The sequence below is a fragment of the Girardinichthys multiradiatus genome, chromosome 17, assembly GCF_021462225.1.
Source record: "Girardinichthys multiradiatus isolate DD_20200921_A chromosome 17, DD_fGirMul_XY1, whole genome shotgun sequence".
Lineage (NCBI taxonomy): Eukaryota > Metazoa > Chordata > Actinopteri > Cyprinodontiformes > Goodeidae > Girardinichthys > Girardinichthys multiradiatus.
In genome coordinates, this window is record NC_061809.1 from 21,967,534 (window position 1) to 21,988,906 (window position 21,373).

Consider the following 21,373-nt stretch of genomic DNA (forward strand, 5'->3'; position numbering starts at 1 on the left):
TACCAGTGGTTTTGGCACTGTGAGCAGGTACCAGGTCGTGCTGAAAAATGAAATCTTCATCTCCATAAAGCTTTTCAGCAGATGGAAGCATGAAGTGCTCCAAAATCTCCTGATAGCTAGCTGCATTGACCCTGCCCTTGATAAAACACAGTGGACCAACACCAGCAGCTGACACGGCACCCCAGACCATCACTGACTGTGGGTACTTGACACTGGACTTCTGGCATTTTGGCATTTCCTTCTCCCCAGTCTTCCTCCAGACTCTGGCACCTTGATTTCCGAATGACATGCAGAATTTGCTTTCATCCGAAAAAAGTACTTTGGACCACTGAGCAACAGTCCAGTGCTGCTTCTCTGTAGCCCAGGTCAGGCGCTTCTGCCGCTGTTTCTGGTTCAAAAGTGGCTTGACCTGGGGAATGCGGCACCTGTAGCCCATTTCCTGCACACGCCTGTGCACGGTGGCTCTGGATGTTTCTACTCCAGACTCAGTCCACTGCTTCCGCAGGTCCCCCAAGGTCTGGAATCGGCCCTTCTCCACAATCTTCCTCAGGGTCCGGTCACCTCTTCTCGTTGTGCAGCGTTTTCTGCCACACTTTTTCCTTCCCACAGACTTCCCACTGAGGTGCCTTGATACAGCACTCTGGGAACAGCCTATTCGTACAGAAATTTCTTTCTGTGTCTTACCCTCTTGCTTGAGGGTGTCAATAGTGGCCTTCTGGACAGCAGTCAGGTCGGCAGTCTTACCCATGATTGGGGTTTTGAGTGATGAACCAGGCTGGGAGTTTTAAAGGCCTCAGGAATCTTTTGCAGGTGTTTAGAGTTAACTCGTTGATTCAGATGATTAGGTTCATAGCTCGTTTAGAGACCCTTTTAATGATATGCTAATTTTGTGAGATAGGAATTTTGGGTTTTCATGAGCTGTATGCCAAAATCATCCGTATTAAGACAATAAAAGACCTGAAATATTTCAGTTAGTGTGCAATGAATCTAAAATATATGAATGTTAAATTTTCATTATGACATTATGGAAAATAATGAACTTTATCACAATATGCTAATATTTTGAGAAGGACCAGTAAAATGTTATCAAAAACATACAATTTATTTAAAAAATAAATGTTTCTGAAAATAGATAGATATAAGTGTGAAGAGTGAACCAAAATGTTTTAGTTACGAAACAATTAAAGCAAAATCTTTTTTAAATAAAAAAAAAAAAAAACAAGAATCTGATTTAAAAGTTAAACATTTTAAATAAAATATTAGATTTCTATCTTTGTGTTGTTTCCAGTCAATAAACATTTGATTTTAAATCCAAAAATGCTAACTTTTTGCTTTAAAAAGGTTTAATTAAGTGCAGGATCACAAACTTTCTTTAAACATAAATTTTATACTGTATCAAGTAACAGGTTATTTATTCGGTTAAGTTGGTTAAGGTATCCAGCTATCCGGTCAAATTAGCCACTTTTCCTGCAAATAAGGAATTTGCTCAGCAATCCTCACTCTTTTTTTGCTCTTTTGGATGATTTATCATTAGACAGTAGACCTAATTGTAATCAATGATAATAAATATAAAATCTGACTGTGAAGAAATTTTATTTTTGATAAATACACAAAAATGCCTTATAATATGTAAGAAAGTTATTTATCTACTGTACCAAGACAATTGATCTGTAATGTTTCATGTTTTTTTTGTCTTGTTTGGTCTTATTTCATGTTTACTGGCGTGAGGTTACCTGTAGCCGTGTAGGATTCAGGTATCTGTTTGGTGGCTGTGTCCATTTCGGTGATGCCTGAAGACAGAGTGAAGCTTCTCGGATAAAAACTCCCCAGAAACAGAGCGAAGCACAATACGACCACCTGTGGAGAAACAAACAGAGGAGAGGAGAGGAGAGGAGAGGAGGATGAATAAATCATGACTCACGATGGAAGCAGATGTTTCCAGTTCAATACTCAATCATAGGCACAGTGTCACATATGTGTTACCATTAAGCATGATGATGTCTGAGTGCCAGCCATCCTACACGTCTTCTGGATTTTTCCTGCCACCATCGCCTGTAGAGCCTGCAGCTGCTGCAGCAGAGATCTGCAAACACACACACATCCATGGGTTAGACTGTATCTAACGCTGTGTTATACACTGAGAAACACAAGAAACAGAGAAAACCTGAAACTGTGCTAAAAAATAATGCACAGTTACACCCTCGGATGGATGGATGGATTTTTCCATATTTATTCTGGTATGGAATTAAATTTTACACTTTTCCAAACTGCGCAGGATCCTCATGGAATGGTTTGAAACTTTTGCACAGGGCTGAACATTCATTGCAGAGTCACTAAAGAGAACTATAACCTGCTACTTAATCCTAATAATTATCATCCTGGTATAATATTAACTGATGGACTAATCAAAAATAGTCCTTCCTCACTATCTATCATGATCTCGTAAAACATGTTTGTTTTTGCTGCTGTTTCCATACAGAGAGCTTCAGATGTGGAGGAGATTTTCTCTTCCCGACCATTAAAAAGCAGCACAGGTGCGCCATCCAGGTGCAGCAGCACAAAAACACGCTCCACCGCTACATTTATCTTTTCAGAGGTGACAGTGAAGCACACTTTAACCACCGAGTAAAAAAATCCGACCTGAAACAGCTGTCAGGGACGCACTTAACCTGATGCACCCGCTTTGTGCAGCACACGCCGTTCATCCATGCAGAATGACTGATGCATCTTCAGCGTTTCACGTTGAAAATTGACTCATGAGTATGCATGAATGCAAAGCTGCAGCTGAATGCATCCACTGGGAGCCTCTGATTCAGCTTTACTTTCAAATCAGAGAACTGAGTCATTGTTTTCCAGCTCGGCATGATCCAGGCGGTTGGGGCTGAAATCCTCCAACCCCCGGTGAAGTGAGCCTGCAGGCTGTAATTAAGCCTTCAACAAAAACAAAACATTCTAACTTGGACAGTACTTCAGTTTCAGAAAGTCCTGGTTCTTAATCCTGACTTTTGTCTCCTCTGCTGGCTAATCCATCTTCAGCACATGAATTTCTAAAGCTTTTAACAAAACAAAGGAGAATGTGATGTTTGTAAAAAGGCAGAGTATCTAAAAAACAATAAATTAGTAACCTCTTGTTCAGAGAGGAATTACTCCAAAAATCCCAAGAAAAGTTTCTGTATGTTCTTACTTGTTTGTGCACTCCAGAGTTTCCACCTTCCTACGTAGCTCGTTGTTTTCATTGGAGCATGTCTCCACCCTGTGGTCACACAGCAGTATTGCAGTGTCAGTGACAGGATAAAATCTAAACGCTTTTCATTTGTGGAGATTAACAAATCACTATCATTATGCTAATATTTGTAAGAACAACTAAAAAAACATGACCAGACCTCTTAATCTATTATCTGGACTTGTTCAGGTGTTTATTTTCTTGTTTTATGCTAATATATGCAAAGACTGGATAAGGAAAAAGGAAGAAGCTAGACTTACTTTTTTTCCAGAGCATCCATGTACTCCTTCTTCTTCCTGCGACTCTCTTGAGCTGAAATCTGTGGAAGAACGTAAAAGTATTAATAAAAGGTTCAGATCAAAAATTCTGTGTATTAAAAAAGGTTTCCTCAAGATATTTAAGATATTCTTAGAGCAAGATTACCCTCAGATTTAAATATAACATCAACAGTTTGTTTATGTCTCTTGAGAATCTCTGTACTGAGCTCCAACCTTGTTCTTGATCTTCCTGCGGATCTTCTTTAATGCCTTCTCTTCGGCTTTGGTTAGGGGCAGTTTGGTAGGAACGGGATAACCTTCGGCCACCAGCGTTCGACGCTCCTCCTCGGTCAGGATTAGCGGCCCCGACCCCTGTAACTTCTGCAGGAAGAGAATGGAAGTTAAACTGCTGTTGCAGCAATATATAAGGATGACTTTCAAGCTGTGTGTATTCAACAATTGTTATTTACTATAATTTCATCCTTTGTTTTACAGCAGACCCAAGTAAAGTCATTGTAATTAACAAGCTATGTATTAGCCCCATCTAACAGAAGCATATGGGTCTACTCAAAGTACAAATAAAGTTTCTCATCAAGCCGTGTTTTTTACAGCTCCAATTGTTTTAAACTTTTTAATTTCTGCTATCACCAGAGATAAGGGCAAGTTTTGGCCACTAGTTCTTTTGTTTTTGTTATTTTATAACAAACTGAAGAAAAGTTGTGAGAAAACAGATTCCTTACATGAGGAGCAGTGAGCAGAGGGGAGTTGGACAGGGAGGAAGCAGCGCGGGGAGACACCTTCACGCTGGCCTGAGATGGAGCTGGGCTGCTGGGGGAGGTGGGGCAGGACAGACTGGGTGTGGCGTGGACGGGGCTCTGGCTGCCCTCTGAGTCACTGCCGTGGGAACTGGGAGGAGTGGGAGGCATCTGCACGGGCTCCAGGCCTAAAAAAACAAGAAACAACAGAGATTAGTCACAGAAATTACAAATTATTTTGGAATATAAGAAACAAGTTAAATGTTATTTACTCAGAAGTCCTTAAAGAAGAGATCTGATTTTTGGTTTGTTTTGGTTTCAAATGTTGAGGTTTTCTGTTCTCATAATTAAAAATTTGTTATGCATCAAAAACTGGCAGCAGGGGGGCCGTGTCACACCAGACAGCAACCATGCAACAACAAAAAGATAAAAGTAAAAACTGAACTCAGACCTTTGGGTGAAAAATTGAGGAACTGATCCACTTCGTGCGGCTCCAGCTTAATCTCAGGGATGATTTTCTCCTGCTTAAGCTGAAATACAGAAGACAGACGGCATCACAGACGGAACAAACTGCAACTTGCAGATTCAGAGTGGAAATGTGTCTGCATTCTCCCACCTTGATGGCTTTGCCTTGGTTGATGATGCTGCTGACTACTGTTGGAGCCACGGGGACCAAAGCAGGACCCTCAGGTCCACGAGGGTCCTCGTTGGAGGCCAGAGAGAGCGAGAGAGTGGGGCACAGAGATGGAGTCTCACAAAGGAGGCCCTCGATGGCCTCATCCTGCTCCATGGCCCATTCATGGGAGTCTCCATCTGACTCTGAGGTGGAAAAGGACACATAGACCTCATTAATGTGGTTAGTGATATTAAAGCCTTGCATTTGGACAAAACTTAGATCTTCTTATATCTTCAAACTTCACCGTATTTTACTGTGATTTTACATGATAAGCCAACACAAAGTAGTGTATAATTGTTACATTTTGTAAATAATACCTAGTTGTTAAATCTGAAATGTGCATTTGTATTCAGCCCCAATGTGCTCTGGTCAGACGAGGGGAAGGCTTGACCTTTTGGCCTACATGTAAATCACCCAACAAATGAACCCTATGATACACGGTGGTGGAAGCATCATGCTGTGGGCAAGCTTTTCTTCAGCACAGACAGTGTGGCTGGTCAGTAGAGTTTGACTTGCAATTACTCACTGCTTTGTAGTAGCTGACCACATAAAATCCCACTAAAACATATTAAAGTTTGTGGTTCTAACGAGAAAAATATTAAACTTCTGCTGTTTTTAAAAGCTCCAGCAACCATTCATGAAATTCAGATTTCATTTAAAAATAATGAGTTTCAAAGGTTTTTTCCATGAACATCCCTAAAGAGGAGTTAATGAGTTGCCAGATTGTGAAAAGTGCTTCATTGTAAGTGGATTCATCAATTCATAATGACAAATGCGTATATAAAAGGTCCAAATTTATTCAAGAGGATGAGGTGCTCTAAACACGACTTTATGCACTTCTCAGCAGATCTCTAACGTGGATGGTTGGATGTGTGAAATGAAGCTATGTGCTGATCCACTTTGTACTGGTGTCCCACCTGCTTCGCTGCCTTGCTCTCCGGTCAGGTGCGACAGCGGCGACTGAGGGCGGCTGTCGCCGCACAGCGAGTAGCTGTGTTCGGCGGTGATGTGGGGGGGCAGAGGCGAGGATGGGGACAGCTCACCGCCGTCCTCCCCCTCCATGGACTCCACGCCGTCTTTGTCCTCAGACAGGAAGGGGTCGCTGAGCAGCTGGCCCAGCAAAGCATCTGGGGAGAGTTCGTCCAAGAGCTCAGAGAAGTGCTGCAGAAAGGAGAAATGAAATATTTTCAGAGGATGAGAGGTAACAGACTGATAATTATACACAAAACCACAGCATTACAAGCCTCTGACAGCAGCTCTGTGATTACAGGCTCTTAAATTCTTTATTGGCACCTTCAGCCCCCTCAGGGAACATAAATACAGCCAATCAGATACTTATCCACCTCCCCTAATCAACATGTCTCTGTGTGTCTGTGATTCCCAGTGTGGTGATACTTTAACACACACACAATAACACACAGAGCCTCCTCCTGTTGGGCTCCTCTTTCACCCCCCACCAAATCGTCTCTCCTCATTCACCACATTCCTTCATCTCCTAACAAGGTGAAGATCCAGCTCCTGTTCCAGATGTCACGACTAGAAGAACCACTCTGCAGAAGACGTGCTGATAACACACTGATACACATTTACAAACAGCTGCAGCCGGAGTAGTTTCAACAAAAACGCCTCTGAGTTTGTGTGTCAATGAAAGTCAAACCATGACATTTTTCCAAATATGTTCTGTTAATTATGATATTGGGTCATGAAATTCCATTTCCTAAATTCAACAAGCAAACCCCATAATTTTTATGAATTTAGTAATGTAAGCAGATTTGTTTTAAAACCAAAATAGTTTTTAAAGTTCCATCTTTCCTATTAAACATGAAAAATACCCCAAGAAAACGAAGCTCACCAGGTTCTGTTTGAAAGCAGAAATTTTCTTTTTCCCTCCTAGCTGAAGCTCGCAGGAAGGAAAATGATTTTAAAATTAAGGTAAAAAGTGAAAAAGACGTGTGTGCTTTCCTATTAATGTTATCCGTCTTTTCTTAAATGTATTGAAAACTATGGAAACTGGTTATTTAAATGTGTGCTTGTCCTGTTCTGTAGGCAGGAGAACAACCAGATGGCTGCTGACTGCTTGGACAAAGTTTATGGAGCCATAAACCAGTTAAAATCATATCACAACGTCTTGTCAAGCCATAAATATAACAAGCTGACTAGTAGTTTTTTTGTTTCATTTGTTTTTTTGAGTGCATTCAGGCTAAAGATCGGCTGAGGAGAGATCCAAAGTGGACAGGCGAATGTCCAGCATGTGGGTTCAATTACAGACTCAGAGACAGGCGACGTCAGGCATTTTTCCGTGTCCCACGCAAACAAATGACCTTTCTTCCTCTAGTACTGTTCACTCCCTACAAGTCCAGTATGCAGGCTTCGGCGTGCGTAAACACCAACAGCACACTGTGAAGCTTATCAAGAAGGAACAAGACAAATATTTACACATTTCTCCACCCAGTCGGTCATTTTCTGACTTGCAGGATGAAAAGGAGCCTGTCTTCAATAAAGCAACCCAATGGTATGATGCAATATTACAGTCTGAGGGATAAAATAACACTTGCAGAAATTAATCAGCCAATTAGGATAAAACATCTAAAAGTCACAATGTTTTGGGTTCTCCAACTCCAGTCCACCAGAGCCTCTGTCCTGCAGCTCGTAGCTGTATCCCTGATTTTAAGGCACCTGGAATTTAGACCCAAATATGACCCAGACTCGTGGAGGTCCTTATTTCTCTCCCTGATATCTTGGCGGATTTCTTTTGATATTATTCCATGATGTCACACAAACTAATCGGTGTTGCCTTAAAATATATCCACAGAAAATATGCTTAATTAACCTATTCGTCAAAATAACTGTACAACAATAATAGTCAGACATTAAAAACAACATGATTATGTTTAGATTTATACCATTTCACCATTTGTATCTCAAAACTGCTGTAAATTTGAAGACAAATGACCCAAAAAACTAATGAGCACAGACAGGATGAATCCTTATTTAGCTTCTTTAGAAAGTAGGAACTGGGAGAGGTCCAACTCTGCCTGTACGAAAACAGAACCCGACCAAACTCCCACACTGCGGCTCCATGAGCTCCCTGTCATTTCAGCTTGCGGTGTTGGTCAAGAACGACGGAGGACCGGTCGCCGACTGGGCGTAGCTCATCACACAGCCAACAGAAACCTCTTTGTCCCGGCAGCTCATATGAGGGAGGCGTTGTTCGAGAGCCGGCTGTAACTCGAAACCCTCCAGCTGGGAAACAGAACCAGGGAGGCTGAAGCCCAACTGGAGGAACTTGGAGGTTTGACTCGAGAGCGAGCAACACTCAGAACTGAGGAAGCAGGACTTATAACAAGGAGGCTATTCTGATTTTTTTTCAGAATAAAATTCCCTGGCAACACAGAAAATAACTGGCACAGGACATCGCTGAAAGATGAGATTGTAATCTTTTAATTGAAGGCTGTAGATGGAGGAACAGCAGACAGATTATTACTCAGTCTAATGCTAAATCTCTCTCAGAAGCTTAGCAGAACTTTTAATATGCCAGATCTTAATCAAATCAAAGATGAAGCGAGTGGAAACTTCAAAGTAGGCCAGACAAGCATGAAAAGTCAAAACTTTATTCTGATAAAGACACCAAAATAACAGAAGCCATAATTTATCCATAAATCCATCAAACTGTAAGGATATTGTAATTTGAAATGGCAAGTAAAGAGCCAAGGATTCAAGTGCATCGTAGTCAGCTTTTTCTGACGTTCTGACTGGGTTTGTGTCCTAAGATTATTGCAAGTGAGAACATTAAGAGAAGAGATCCACCTGAAATTCTGGGTTGATGGTTTAATGCACCAGTCCCATTTTCCTGGAGTCTATGTAACATTTTGACCAACAACTCTACCTGAAAAAAGGTACTGGGTTAAAATATTTCATCTTGAAATTGGAAATCCAGACAGTTTTCATATAATGCTTCTAAATAAACATGGCAGGTTTCTGCAGGAGGGTTAATATTCGTTTCTCAACTCTTACAATCTTCATTGCATCTAAAAGTCAGTCAGATTCTTTAATTCTGTGCCTTTGGAGCATAGTCAACTCATTGCAATCTCCAAAATGACCAATAATGCTGCATGTTAGTATAGAGAGATTCTTCTAAGTTTCTTTGAGCTTGTTGCAAATTTATTAAAAAAATAGAAAACTAAGAAATCACATTAACATAAGTATACATTCAGTTGATTGGACATGATTAGGAAAGACACGCCTGGTGACCAAGAACCTCATGATCACTCTGTCAGAGCTCCAGCATTTCTCTGTGGAGAGATGAAAACCTTCCAGAAGGACAACCATCTCTGCAGCAATTCACCAATCATTCCTGTATGCTAGAGTGGCACAGATGAAAACCACCCCTCCATAAAAAGGCACATGGCAGCCCATCTGGAGTTTGTCAAGAGGCACCTGAAGGACTCTCATACCATAAGGAACAAAATTATCTGGTCTGATGAGACAAATATTGAACTCTTTGGTGTGAATGCCAGGCACCATGTTTGAAGGAAACCAGGTACCACTCACCCCCAGGTCAGTATCATCACTACACTGAAGCATGGTGGTGGGAGCATCGTGTTATGGGGATGTTTTTCAGCAGCAGGAACTGGCATACTAGTCAGGATAGAGGGAAAGATGAATGCAGCAATTAACAGAGACATCCTGGATAAAAACCTTCTGCAGATCGCTCTCATTTTTCAGCAGGACAACGACCCAAATGAGTGGCTTCAGAACCACGTTAAATATCCTGGAGTGGCTAGAGTCCAGACTTGAATCAAAATCCCTGGAGAGCTCTGAAAATGGCTGTGCAGACGTCTCCCATTCAACCTGATGGAGTTTGTGGTGTACTTCAAAGAAGAAAGGGAAAACCTGCCTTAAAATAGGTGTGCTGAGCTTGTGGCATTATATTTAAAAAGACTTGAGGCTGTAATTGCTGCCAGAGGTGAATCTGGATGCATTGTATATACCTCTAAATTCAACAAGTTGTATTAGCTTTAATTTTAGCACCAATAAAGCACATAATCTAAAAGCGGGCATCATTATTAGCTTGTTACCAGGCAGATCAGCTATTTGGTTCAAAAGCAGGTAAATAAAGTTGTGTAGGCAGGAGGTGAGGTATTCATTTCCTGGTCAGGTAGTATTCTGTTAAATGTCTTCAACTTAACCCCACTGTCCCAACTGCCCAACCACTCCTAAAGAAGCTCCTGCAGGTCAGGTCCAGCTGTGTTTTGTACCCTGACCTGGACTCGGCTGTGTGTACTCGTCAGCCGACAGGACACTCACTCATAAAGCAAACGTCCTAAACCATGCGGCTTCCTATCAGGACAAACCAGATGACTCAGTTTGAATGGGATTCAGATCTTTGGCTTTAAATGTCACAAATCCTCAACACGTGTCCAACTATCAGCAGATAAGCTGAATGAACATCTGAACTTTTACCTGACAGTACCTGCTTAACAAGTCCATTTGTTATCATTTGTCACTAAAGTTCAGATGTTGTTAAATTAAAGGTTTCTGTTAGGAGAAGAAATTGTTTATTAAATTCCTCTCCTTCCCAGATGGATTCTAAGTCTAATAAAATCCAGCTTCTCCAACTTCCTGTTTAGTTTACATAATCTGCTATTTAAAGCTGGTAGCTTCAGGACACTCCTGCAGCCAGAAGAAGCCAGAGCACCACAGGGATAACAACTTCCACAAGCTGTTTAGACACTTAGCTGAGCTACTGGGCTCTGCAAAAGTCTTCTACCTACTTTTTAATTAAAAATATTGTTTTCTTTCAAGACGTGCTTTTATACAAACAGTTTCCAGGCCTTTTGAAGGTATCTAAAATTCTGGATCTGGACATTTTTTGCAAAAGAGCTTTTTATTTTCTTTCGGTATCTTTTTGGATTAGATACCAGATTTGTTGTTCCTTCAGATGGTCCGCTTTGGTCTTAGCCCCGCTTTACCAGCTGTACGCATCATGAAGATGCCATAAAAGAGTAATTTACTGCAAAATATGAAATCTTAATTGAACTTTCCTTCAAAGATTCTGAATTATTCCATTAACATATAAAGCAATATGGAAACTATGAGGAAACAATTTTTGCAAAGAAGCGGTAACATTGAGGTTTACTGTTCCCAGGAACATGTCGCAACTAAAATACCAAACAGACAGTTTGACATAGAGAAACACTTTGAGACAGCAAGACAATTGCTAAACGGCTATTAGTTAAGTTTTATTTTGCAACAGAGATGCCTCCAGAAAACACATAACGACTAACAAATACCGATGAATTGTGCACATTTGTAACCAGCAGAGTGTGTTTTTGCATACCTAAATTCACTTTCATAGACAGAATTTATCCTCATGAGATGTACAACACGCGTTTTTAATTTTTGCATAACATAATTCTCCCCGCAAAATAACCAACCATGTAAAAAGGCTGAATCAAATCTGAACCCTTCAGACGTTTTGGTGCCTCTAGCCGATAGAAGACATGCATGAGATATCCGTGATAGGAAACTACAGTTATAAGTCACTTATCAGTTGTTGTAACAACACTGGGCTTGGAGCTAGCAGACGGCTTCAGCCAGGACACTGATACGGTGCGCGTCAGTGATACTAAACACATCACAGGCCTTGGGGTGATCTGGCGAAGTGAGGCAGCTCAACTTGATATGCTAACATTGTGTCAGCAATCAGTAAAAATAAGCTTTCATACGTTAGGTTTCAAATATAAACCATTATTTTTCAAATAAAAAGAAAAGAAAAAAAAAACACCTATATCTGCGAGGTTCCAGCCAAATGAGCTCAGACAAACTGACCTCACTAAACAAAAACGTCCTCGTTCTCAGAGGGATTCGAGCCGGTTCCCACACAGATAAGAGGGTGAAGCAGACAATCCCTGACCCTAATTCTCGACACCCATCCCAGCCGGGCTTTCCAAAAACTAAATAGTAATCAGAGATCCGGTATCGGCTCCAGGAAAGGCCGGATAACAATGCATGAGACGAAATGCTAAAATAAAATGGGCTGTAACTAATGCTTACTCTGGTTACGAATCAGATTTGTTTTTATGTTTTATTTGGACAAAATGAGTATCAATCTGATCTTTTGTATTTCTTTGTCCACAACCTAAAACATGCAATTTATAGTTAAAGAAAACAAGAAAGATATTTAAAATTAGACAGCAGGACAAGAAGATGTTACTTCTCCATGAAAAAGAAAAAAAGTTTAAATAGGTCATGCAAATGACTGAAAAAACATTACAGTGAGTTGACATGGGCTCTGTGTTCAAAGCCATTAGGGCTAAGTGGAAGCACGAAGTACGAATAAACTGAGGCCCCCAATTTTGTTTTGGGGGAACATACATTTTTTTTGTAATTTTAAAAATGATGCACAAAGACCTGGTATGAACCTGGTAGGCCTAAAATAGTTATTTAAAATTCATTCATCTGATCACTGTGTTGCACTTATCCAAGACCAGGTTGTGGGGGCAACAGGTCCAGGAGGAAACCCCAGACATCCCTCTCCCCAGCGACATCCTCCAACTCATTCTGGGGATCCCAAGGTGTTCCCGAGCCAGATGGGATATATAGTTCCTCCAGCGAGTTCTGGTTCTTCAGCAGTGGCTCCTCCCAGTGGGACGTGCCAGGAAAATGTCCACAGGGAGGTGCCTAGGGGGCATCCTGATCAGATGCCCAAACCATCTCGGCTGACTCCTTTTGATGCAGGGAAGCAGCGGGTCTACTTAAAGCTCCAGCCAGATGACTTAACCTCTTCACCCTATCACTAAGGCTGAGTCCAGCCACCCTCCAGAGGAAGCTCATTTCGGCTGCTTCAATTCGGGATCTCATTCTTTTAGTCATGATCCATATCTCATTACCATTGGTGAGGGTCGGAGCGTAGTTCAGAAAACCGAGAGCTTTGCTCTTTGGCTCAGCTCTTTCTACACCACAGCTGACCAGAGCAGCGCCTGCATAGTGAACAAGACACCAAGATACTTAAGCTCCTCTTCTTGAGACAGAGACTGACCGCGAACCCAGAGGAGGCAGTCCTATGAATAATTCAAAATATGTACTTGTTTTACCTTTAAAAATTAAGAATTTCTCTCCTTCATATTCACCATTATCTTTCAGCAAAGATGTTGACAACAATCCATTAAATTTCAAGACAAATGACTGTAAATCAGTAAGTAATTTACATTTTACTCACTGTATGTCCCTATTTTAACTGTGTTATGGCTTGTAGCAACAATAGTTTTATTCATTTCCTTATCCAAAGTTGAGAAATGTGTAGAAAAACATAAAAGAAAGAAAATGAGCTCAAGCAGCAGCATGGAAAATTAACCAACCAGCACCCTATGCAGGGATTTAAAAGTGGTTTGTTAGGAGCTCAGTGTCCCTGTGGTCCATGGTGATTATGTGCTTGTGTCAAAAAGTCAAATGAAAAAATGTTTATGAAATTCTGGCAGCATTAAGGTAGAGTCTGTCATTTCTACTCCCTTTCCTTCAAACCACTGTGTCACCAGGATGTTTTATATTAGAGCTGTGGGATGGTTGTGTAAATTATAGTGGCAGTGAATGGAAGCAGCTGAAAGTCTCACTTTTGTAAACACAACTGGCTTGTCTTGTCCTTGTGAGAGATTAACTGCTCTAAAGTAATGTAGCCTAAATTATTAATTAATTAACTTAAGGCGACACATGGACATACTTTGTACTTACAGAGGCCACATAAAAAACAACAGTAAAACATAGCATTTTCTCAGATAAGAAAAATTACTCTTCTGTACATTCAGCGTTGTTGGTCGGTTCAATGGTCTGGCTGCTGACTCAGCCAGAGCTTTCGGTTGTTGCTGTGGCACAAACTGTGTTTTCCTCTTCCCTAAGCATTCCCCAATGTCTCCAATTGCTTTATAATCACAGGACAAAAAAATGGACCATATTTGGCCAAAATCCACCTTCTTCATGTTAAAGCATCTCACTCAATTCTCTCGCATAGAAGATTTGGGGGAAAGCAAGAGTGCTCACTCCAAATGTAATTGTGCTGCCCGTTGGCACCTACACATTCAGTAAGCATTTAATGCTTAATAAATGTGTAATGTGTGATATTCTCGATATCTCTATACAAAGTCCTTTTTTTGCAACAAAATCTATTTTATGTTTTAAGTCAATGGGTTGCTGCGCTCTGTTGCTCTAGATTAACCATTGCCACTTCATATGTGTTAAAGTCCATTGCTGTCCAAAACGTTTGTTCCAAAAGTGCTTTTAAAAACTGTAAAAATCTGATCACGAATTATTTTTGTTAACAAATTTTTAAGGTTTTTGACAACAAAAAGGCAATAAAATATATCATGTAAAGATAAGACTACTATATTCAAAACTCAAATTTAAAGCTTGAATTCTTTGCCTTACATGAATCAAAAGAAACAAAAACGTAAAACTAAGCTAAGTGAAAATTAAAGAAAATTGATTTAGACTCTACACTATGAGTTTAAACACATATTTGATCGAGGTGGAGTGATGATTAACTTAAATAAATGGCAAGATGTGAGAGAGTGCGAGGGTTGCACTGTTTGACAGCAATTGTTTAGTCTGCACCTACAAAAAAGGACATGAGTGCATTTATGCACGCAGTCACAGAAAATGATTAAACTCTACAAAAAGGCCATGCAAATTTAATTGAAAACTATTTAATTATCCCTTTCCAGTTTCACGTTTTGAGTTTTTGGTCAATAAAATAGGCCCTTGGTTAATAAGCCCTTAATGTTAGGTTAAAGTAAAAATTGGAAGACCTAGTTTCATAGGGCAGAAAACATATTTTTATTTAAGTTCAAATCTATGACTCAGCTGTTGTCCGTGGTCTGCCTGGCTGATATTCAAAATGAATGTGTGCGAGGAAACTCAAGTTGACCCAAAAACAGTGTGAAAAAGTGTCTCTTACCCTTGTTTTCCAACTGAGAGAGCTTCCCAGAAGTTTTACATACAACCCCCAAAACACACAAACACACTTTCCAGTGCTGCCCTGTCAGCCTGACCGACAACAGAAAACAACCCCCACTGTTCACCCACCATCGTTGCACAATGACTCCAGGGTTATAACCCATGGTGTTAAACTGTATTTCAGCCCATTTCTGTATAAGCTGCAACGCTACATTTAATTTAAATTAATACCAGTAAATAAAAATGTATGAGATATATTGAAACTTTGCGTAAAACAGGCACAAAAAATTGAAACTATTCATTCACCATTTTTACTAGTTTTTTTTTTTACAGGATACTTGCCTAATGCATTGGAAACATTACTGTTATTTTTGGGTCAATTTCAACATAAAGTAAAGACTGTTAGTTTCAACAGAAATCACTGTTAGAGCGCAGCCTGCAAGCATTTAAAGGCCTGCTTTAGTGGACCTCATCCATGTACATGCGTAAAATTAGATATTAGATTTTCTGAATCTGGCTCCTCTGCACGGCCTTGATGGCTGGCTATCTTCAACTTCTCCTGGAAGTTATGTAAACATGACGCTCTGCTCCCTCCCTTCCCTGAGGACATCTGTGGACCTGCTCAGAACTTTGTGGCCGGTTGATGAACATTCCAACGTATCATCAAGGACAATGGCCTCTGTGACAGTGCTTCATGGACTTACTTGCACACACTCACTTGCATACACACACATGCTCAAGATAAACATATGCACCCCCTCACACCACCTTCACCGTTCCCGGCATGATGTTGTTCTGTCAACTTGTTGCTTCTTTGTGCTGAGGTTTTTTGCAATCTCAAACTGTATCCTGCTAAGGATAAAGTGTGAAATATGATTTTTTTTTCCCTCTACTTTCCTAATGTGGTCTCTTTTCTCATCTAGTAAGGGCAGCGCCTGTGAGAGGGCAGCAAAGCCTCGGTGACCCGTCCCCCCCATTGTCTTGTGTCATGATGTATGTTTGGATGGGTTGTACTGGAATTCTAATTTCCCCTCGGGGATCAATAAAGTATCTTTGAATTGAATTGAATTGAATTGAATTGAAAGCCGAGTGTAAAAAAACTTTAATGCTATTTGGACTATGAATGGCAAAAAAAAAATGTCTTCAGTCTATAGTTTACAAAACAAAATATAAAATTGCCTTTTTCAACAGAACTGAGATTTTTCAGATTTGCTTATATTCAACTTTTCTTTATGAATCGATTACGTTTTTTTTTTAGCCTTCTGCTGCTGTATTTAGGATTATTGTCATGTTTGGATCACGTTTCAGCTGACTTCACAACTGAATCCTTGGTATTCATTTATGGTTTACTTGAAGACTACAAGGTTGCCAGGTTCTGAAAGCCCACACCATCAACCCTCCACCACCATGCTAGACAGCTGGAAAAATAAGTCTGTGCTGTTGACCTCTTGTGGTTTATTTTGCAAACTGGAGTTATGCTGCCATATCTTTTTAGAGAGAATACGCTTTCTCATTTAAGTCTTCCAAATAAGCCATACTGGTCGAGTTTTATTCTTATCATTGTGTCATAAACTTTACCATTTAACATGCTAACTGGGGACTGCAGAATCTGGGATGGAGCAGTTGGGATTTTTGCCATTTCACACTGAAAGATCTCATATTAGGGTGAATTTGTTGGGCGCTCCACTGAAGGCTGCTTTAAATGTTTTTAATTGTGATAAACATGTTTGAATGATGGTTTTTTCCTTTTGTTTTGACTCGGCCTCAAAACCCCTCTCAGATTGATGGGCAGCAACAATTGCTTCTCTGTGGTCATCTTGCCGCCTTGGTATTGTAAAAACAAAATCTAGTGAGCTCCAAAGAAGCAAATTGCCAGTGATGAAAAAATATAGTTATTTTTAAAGCCTCAACTAAATAAACATAGCTTAAAAAGATATAAGCTCCTGCTATATACCTATGTGAGTACTCTTTTCAATTACTGAAGAAAAATACAAATAATAGGACCGCCTTGAACTCAGTAAGTTGCAGCATGGAAAGATTGCTAGTGTGGAACAAATATACAGCTGTTTCTGCGTCTCTTGGTAGTTAAACCTGGGTCAAAACACTCCTGTATAACTTTTTCCATGTCAACATGCTGGCCATTAACTTAATACCACTCTAGCTGAATTCCCTCACTCAATTCTCCTGGTTTTCTTTATGTTTTTCCTGCTGGATCTCCTATCCCCTTTCAGCCCTACACTTTTTGCAGCTGCAGGGTAACAACTGGGTCAGCGACACCTTCAGGGGAGCGTCTTCATCTTTAAACTTGTCTTGGCATGTCGCTCATCCCAGATTTCTCTGTGAGTTTAGATTTCTGAGGAGGATGCTTTCCAAGGAGACGTATGACTAAACGTTGAGCAGCGCTCACTGACTCATTAAAACACAAACCCAACTCTGCAGGGGTGAGTCTCTTCCAGTGGAAAAAATTCAACCCTGTAAAGCCAAATGTATCATTTTTCATTTACCGGTCTAACAAAATTAGGATTCTCTTCAAAAACTTGCTGTATCGACTTAATATGTTGTTCAAGATACTGTACACATACAGAAAATGTGTAATGCAGAATAAAAAAAATGTAGTGTTATTTACAAATACAGGTGCTTTTAAAATTCATACTCAATGTAATGTTTTTTGTTATAATTACATGATCGCAGAAGCCCAGTGCATCATTTTCTATTTAACAAAGTAAGAAAACCAGCTTTTCAACAACCTGGATACTTTTTAAAAATTAAAAATTTTTGACATTAGTTGTAGAAGTCCAAAGTTTGATGCTGCAAAATGTTTGCTGCTAAAGCTGCACTAAACAAACTTGCTGGTTTGGTTCTTGGAAGCCATTGTCATTGTATCCTTTATTTACATTTAGTTTAAACATGCCAGGGGTTACTTATACCATGCATCACAAGGAACCGACCTGCTACCAGCAGCAAAATACAAAGAGGTTTTTAACAGTTACGGATTCATAAACGCTCAAATTCTGTGTCTTGCCATTCCTGTGGTTAAAAGGTCCTTTAATTGAGATGCCAGATAATGTTTAGGAATGATGTGGAACAGAGGAACCCAGTGCTGACCCTCTCTTGCCCATAGCTCACTGCATGTCAGCTGGCTGAAAGGGGACTTCCATACTCCTCCCTGACTTACAAGAAAGACAAAGTGGGATGGCTTAGAAATATTTCTGGCCATGCAAAACAACCACAGTTAAAGTGTGGAAGTTAAAACAGTGGCTTATGCTATCACTCTTATGAAGGTAATTATATTTGATGTGGACATAGTCTTAATAACCCAACTAATATCAGCTACTTATATTTTTTGTGTTATTCTATAAAAGGGCAGAGCAGAAAATTATTTGTAAAAAGTCGGTTAAATGAGCACAAACTGTTAAATTTAGCAAGCACTTATCCTATATTTGGCTCATTTCTACATATTAAAATCAAAATAATAGAAAAAGTTATAGGAAACCATTTTGTAACAGCAACAATCAAGATTGAATACTTTTGCAATAATAGTTGCTTTTCTTTTTCAACTAAAGTAATTAGATTGTATCTTTTCGACTTTAACTCAAGATTATAATACTCATAAGGGGACATGTTACGATCTGTTATAATGTCACCAAGCTAAGATCTTATTACTATGCAAAGCAAAAATAAGTGTTAGGTGCATTAAAGACACAACCAGACAAACTCGATGCTGTTTTAGAGGAAGCTACTCAGATTCACATTAACATTCATTAGCCTGACTTTCCTACTTCCTTCCCATTCATTAATAACTAGCTTGGCAGTTTTTGGAAACAGATGCAAAGGTGACAACACACTCAGACTCTTAAAAAAAACAAATGATCACCACTTCTTCTGGAGGGTACAGGAAAAATAGCACAAAAGATGTCATTGCCTTTTGCGTTTTGGATAAATTTGTAGATCCCATGAGGCTTGTTGCAATGCTGTTGCCAACCTTAAATAAAGCTGCGTAACAAACTGGGAGTTTTCCTAAACTGAATCCAAAGGAGGAACAAGAATCCCGCCCCGACTCCAGTAGCTGAGCAATGTGTTGTTGTCCACACCCTGCAACCATCATCACATCTGGCAACCATAAATCAGGCAAGATTATGCTCACATTACCCTCATGTGTGGTACCACCCTTGGTCACAAACTTTACATTGGTCAAAGCTGAAAGTTTTGGGGGCTTAAAGCAAACAAAGGCAAATCAACGGTCAGCCAAAGAGCAGATGCAAGAAACTTTTATTTAATGTGCATAGAAAAGACAATGCTGTCATCCATCTAAATGATGTGAAGCTGTCTCTCCTAATCTTTTACATTTATTTGATCTTATAAGTTATGTCCGATCATTCTCCACTTTCTATGGTTTGGGGAATGCTGTGAAGCCTCGAGCAAAGATGAATGCTTCATGCAGACGTTTTATTTAAGCACACAAAGAAACTGACCAACTCTGTTCATTAAAGAAAGCATAATTTATACCCGAAAGGGTCGTCATAAGTCAAAAAACAACCGTGAACAGGATGACGAATCTATTAATAAACATGCTGGAGTTATCGGTGGCATTCACATCATTCTGAGTTTGTTGACCAGAGAGCACTTCTGTAATAGGTTGCTGAACTCAAAGCAATTTGTGAGGTTTGATGAATTCATGGCAACTCGTTGCGAGGTCTCCTGTGTGAAGCTGAAATCTTAGCTAACCCAAACAACTGAACACATGGAGAAAAGTAACTGAGCTTCCTGATTACTTACTTAGAAGCAAAGGTGCATGATTTAGGAAACCATAATTGGATTTGTAGTTGTTCTGGAGCTAAAGGCAGTCGTCCATCACTGCGGTTTATTCCGGATGTTGCCATGTTAGTTTAGCCCAAAGGGGACAGATTTTTCGTCCTGGAGAAGACACGCTGAACACCAGCACAACCAAAACCAAAGCAGACTAGAGTGGTTCTGATTCGGTTTTTTAGGTTACAAGATTGTGAATTTGTGTACCATTCTAAGAGACAGCAGGACATCAATGATGAAAGAAGCAAGCTTTTCTTCACTCAGGATCCTTTACTTGAAACTATGTGGCAAATGATTGAATTTAGTTCAGGGATAAAGAATCTTCCACAGGTTTCTTTATAACAACTGGACAACTGGACCGACTTGCTCATGAATAACAGCTTAAATAGGAGAATATTCTGGTTTTGTTGAAACTTTAGTAAATCCAAATATGCACAAAAGAAAGACTAACTAAGTAATGGGTTACTGTGGAAGAAGAGTAAAGAGAAGCAACCAGATATTTTAGGAATTTTGGACACGAGCCGACTCGCCCCGATTCACCCTGCAGGAGAGACGGATGTAGGAGGGGGAGGAAGGCTGGGAGGTGGGGTGAAAGAGGTCTAGGCCTGAAACTGGCCTAGAGTTAACACTTTCTGCTACTGGGAGGGTTAGAGCTACAGAAACCATCAAAGCCGACCGTTTTATGCATGCCGCATGTAGAGAAGGCAGTTTACAGGCTTTGCATGCTTTGAAGCATAATCCCTGAAATACTGAAGCTCCTGTAGGATGCATCATGCCTGACGTGAACTAAAGCAATGTAGTTTTTATTAATTCAACAACCTCAAAGTCTTCAACACTGTAAAAAAAAACTGCAAAAAAACTGCAAAGTCTTTCAAAACTGTGGTTTGGTTGATAAATTACCTAAACAATGAAGAAAAGCAGCAGATCCAGGACAGTCAGATAGTTTTTAACTGTAGTTAAAGACGTAGCAGATATATGAAACTGCTTGTAGGCTTGCATAAAGGCTGGGTGTGTAAAATCTAACCAGAAATTAAACCCACACCCCTAAACCGCAAACAGTGAATCAAATGACACGGGGTTGCTGAGCCTTAAAGAGGGAGAAAACACCAGAAAGAAGGGTAAGAAAAGAGATAAATTTAGCTTTGCCTCAGAGAACAAAATGTCCTCTGGATTTTCTGTAACGATCCCTTACTCGCTGATTACTACCTTCGCATTGCTTTTAAACAGTTGCCTCTCTGCAGAAAGCTGGAGTCTGCAGAGTTTTAAAGATGAGAAGAAACGTTGCATCAGATTTGACCAAGAGAAAAATGTGTGTACCATCTGGGCGCACACAAGTTTAGGACAAGTTTTATAACCTGTCCTAAACTTAAAACCGAGGCACCAAAAGGTACAGGACAAATATTGGTGTTAAATTGACCAAACCGGTAATTCTAAATAAGTTCTTAAAATTCAAGGAGGACAAAATCCTATATTGTCAAAAAAATCAAATAAATTAAATTTTCTAAAAAAAAGTCCTTTTTTTGTCCATGTGCAGATTATTCTAAGGGGTATTGCTGGAAAAAATAAGTACTATGTTACTGAAAGGGGAAGGATTTATTGATTCATTACTAAGCTTTACAGGGAAAACTGAGATTTTCAGTTATTTTATGATTTTCTTCATCTGCCCTGCTGATCCCATCAAATCCTGTCCCTCCTCTTTGGGTTTAAA

General features: G+C 39.9%; 1 protein-coding gene across 3 annotated transcripts in view; it reads right to left on the reverse strand.

The window, feature by feature from the left end:
• creb3l2 (cAMP responsive element binding protein 3-like 2) overlaps positions 1–21,373 on the reverse strand; it is a 33,290-nt gene that overhangs the window by 3,431 nt on the left and 8,486 nt on the right. For 2 of the 3 annotated variants that reach the window (XM_047390400.1, XM_047390399.1), the window contains 9 exons: positions 5,829–6,072; positions 4,852–5,054; positions 4,687–4,765; positions 4,221–4,423; positions 3,715–3,861; positions 3,484–3,542; positions 3,185–3,253; positions 1,984–2,083; positions 1,734–1,857 (listed from right to left, as the gene is read on the reverse strand). In XM_047390400.1, coding sequence (XP_047246356.1) covers positions 1,734–1,857; positions 1,984–2,083; positions 3,185–3,253; positions 3,484–3,542; positions 3,715–3,861; positions 4,221–4,423; positions 4,687–4,765; positions 4,852–5,054; positions 5,829–6,072 — 1,228 coding nt within the window. Of the gene's footprint in view, positions 1–1,733; positions 1,858–1,983; positions 2,084–3,184; positions 3,254–3,483; positions 3,543–3,714; positions 3,862–4,220; positions 4,424–4,686; positions 4,766–4,851; positions 5,055–5,828; positions 6,073–7,814; positions 8,206–21,373 lie in introns of those variants that run through there. The other variant, XM_047390402.1, reaches the window with a different exon arrangement.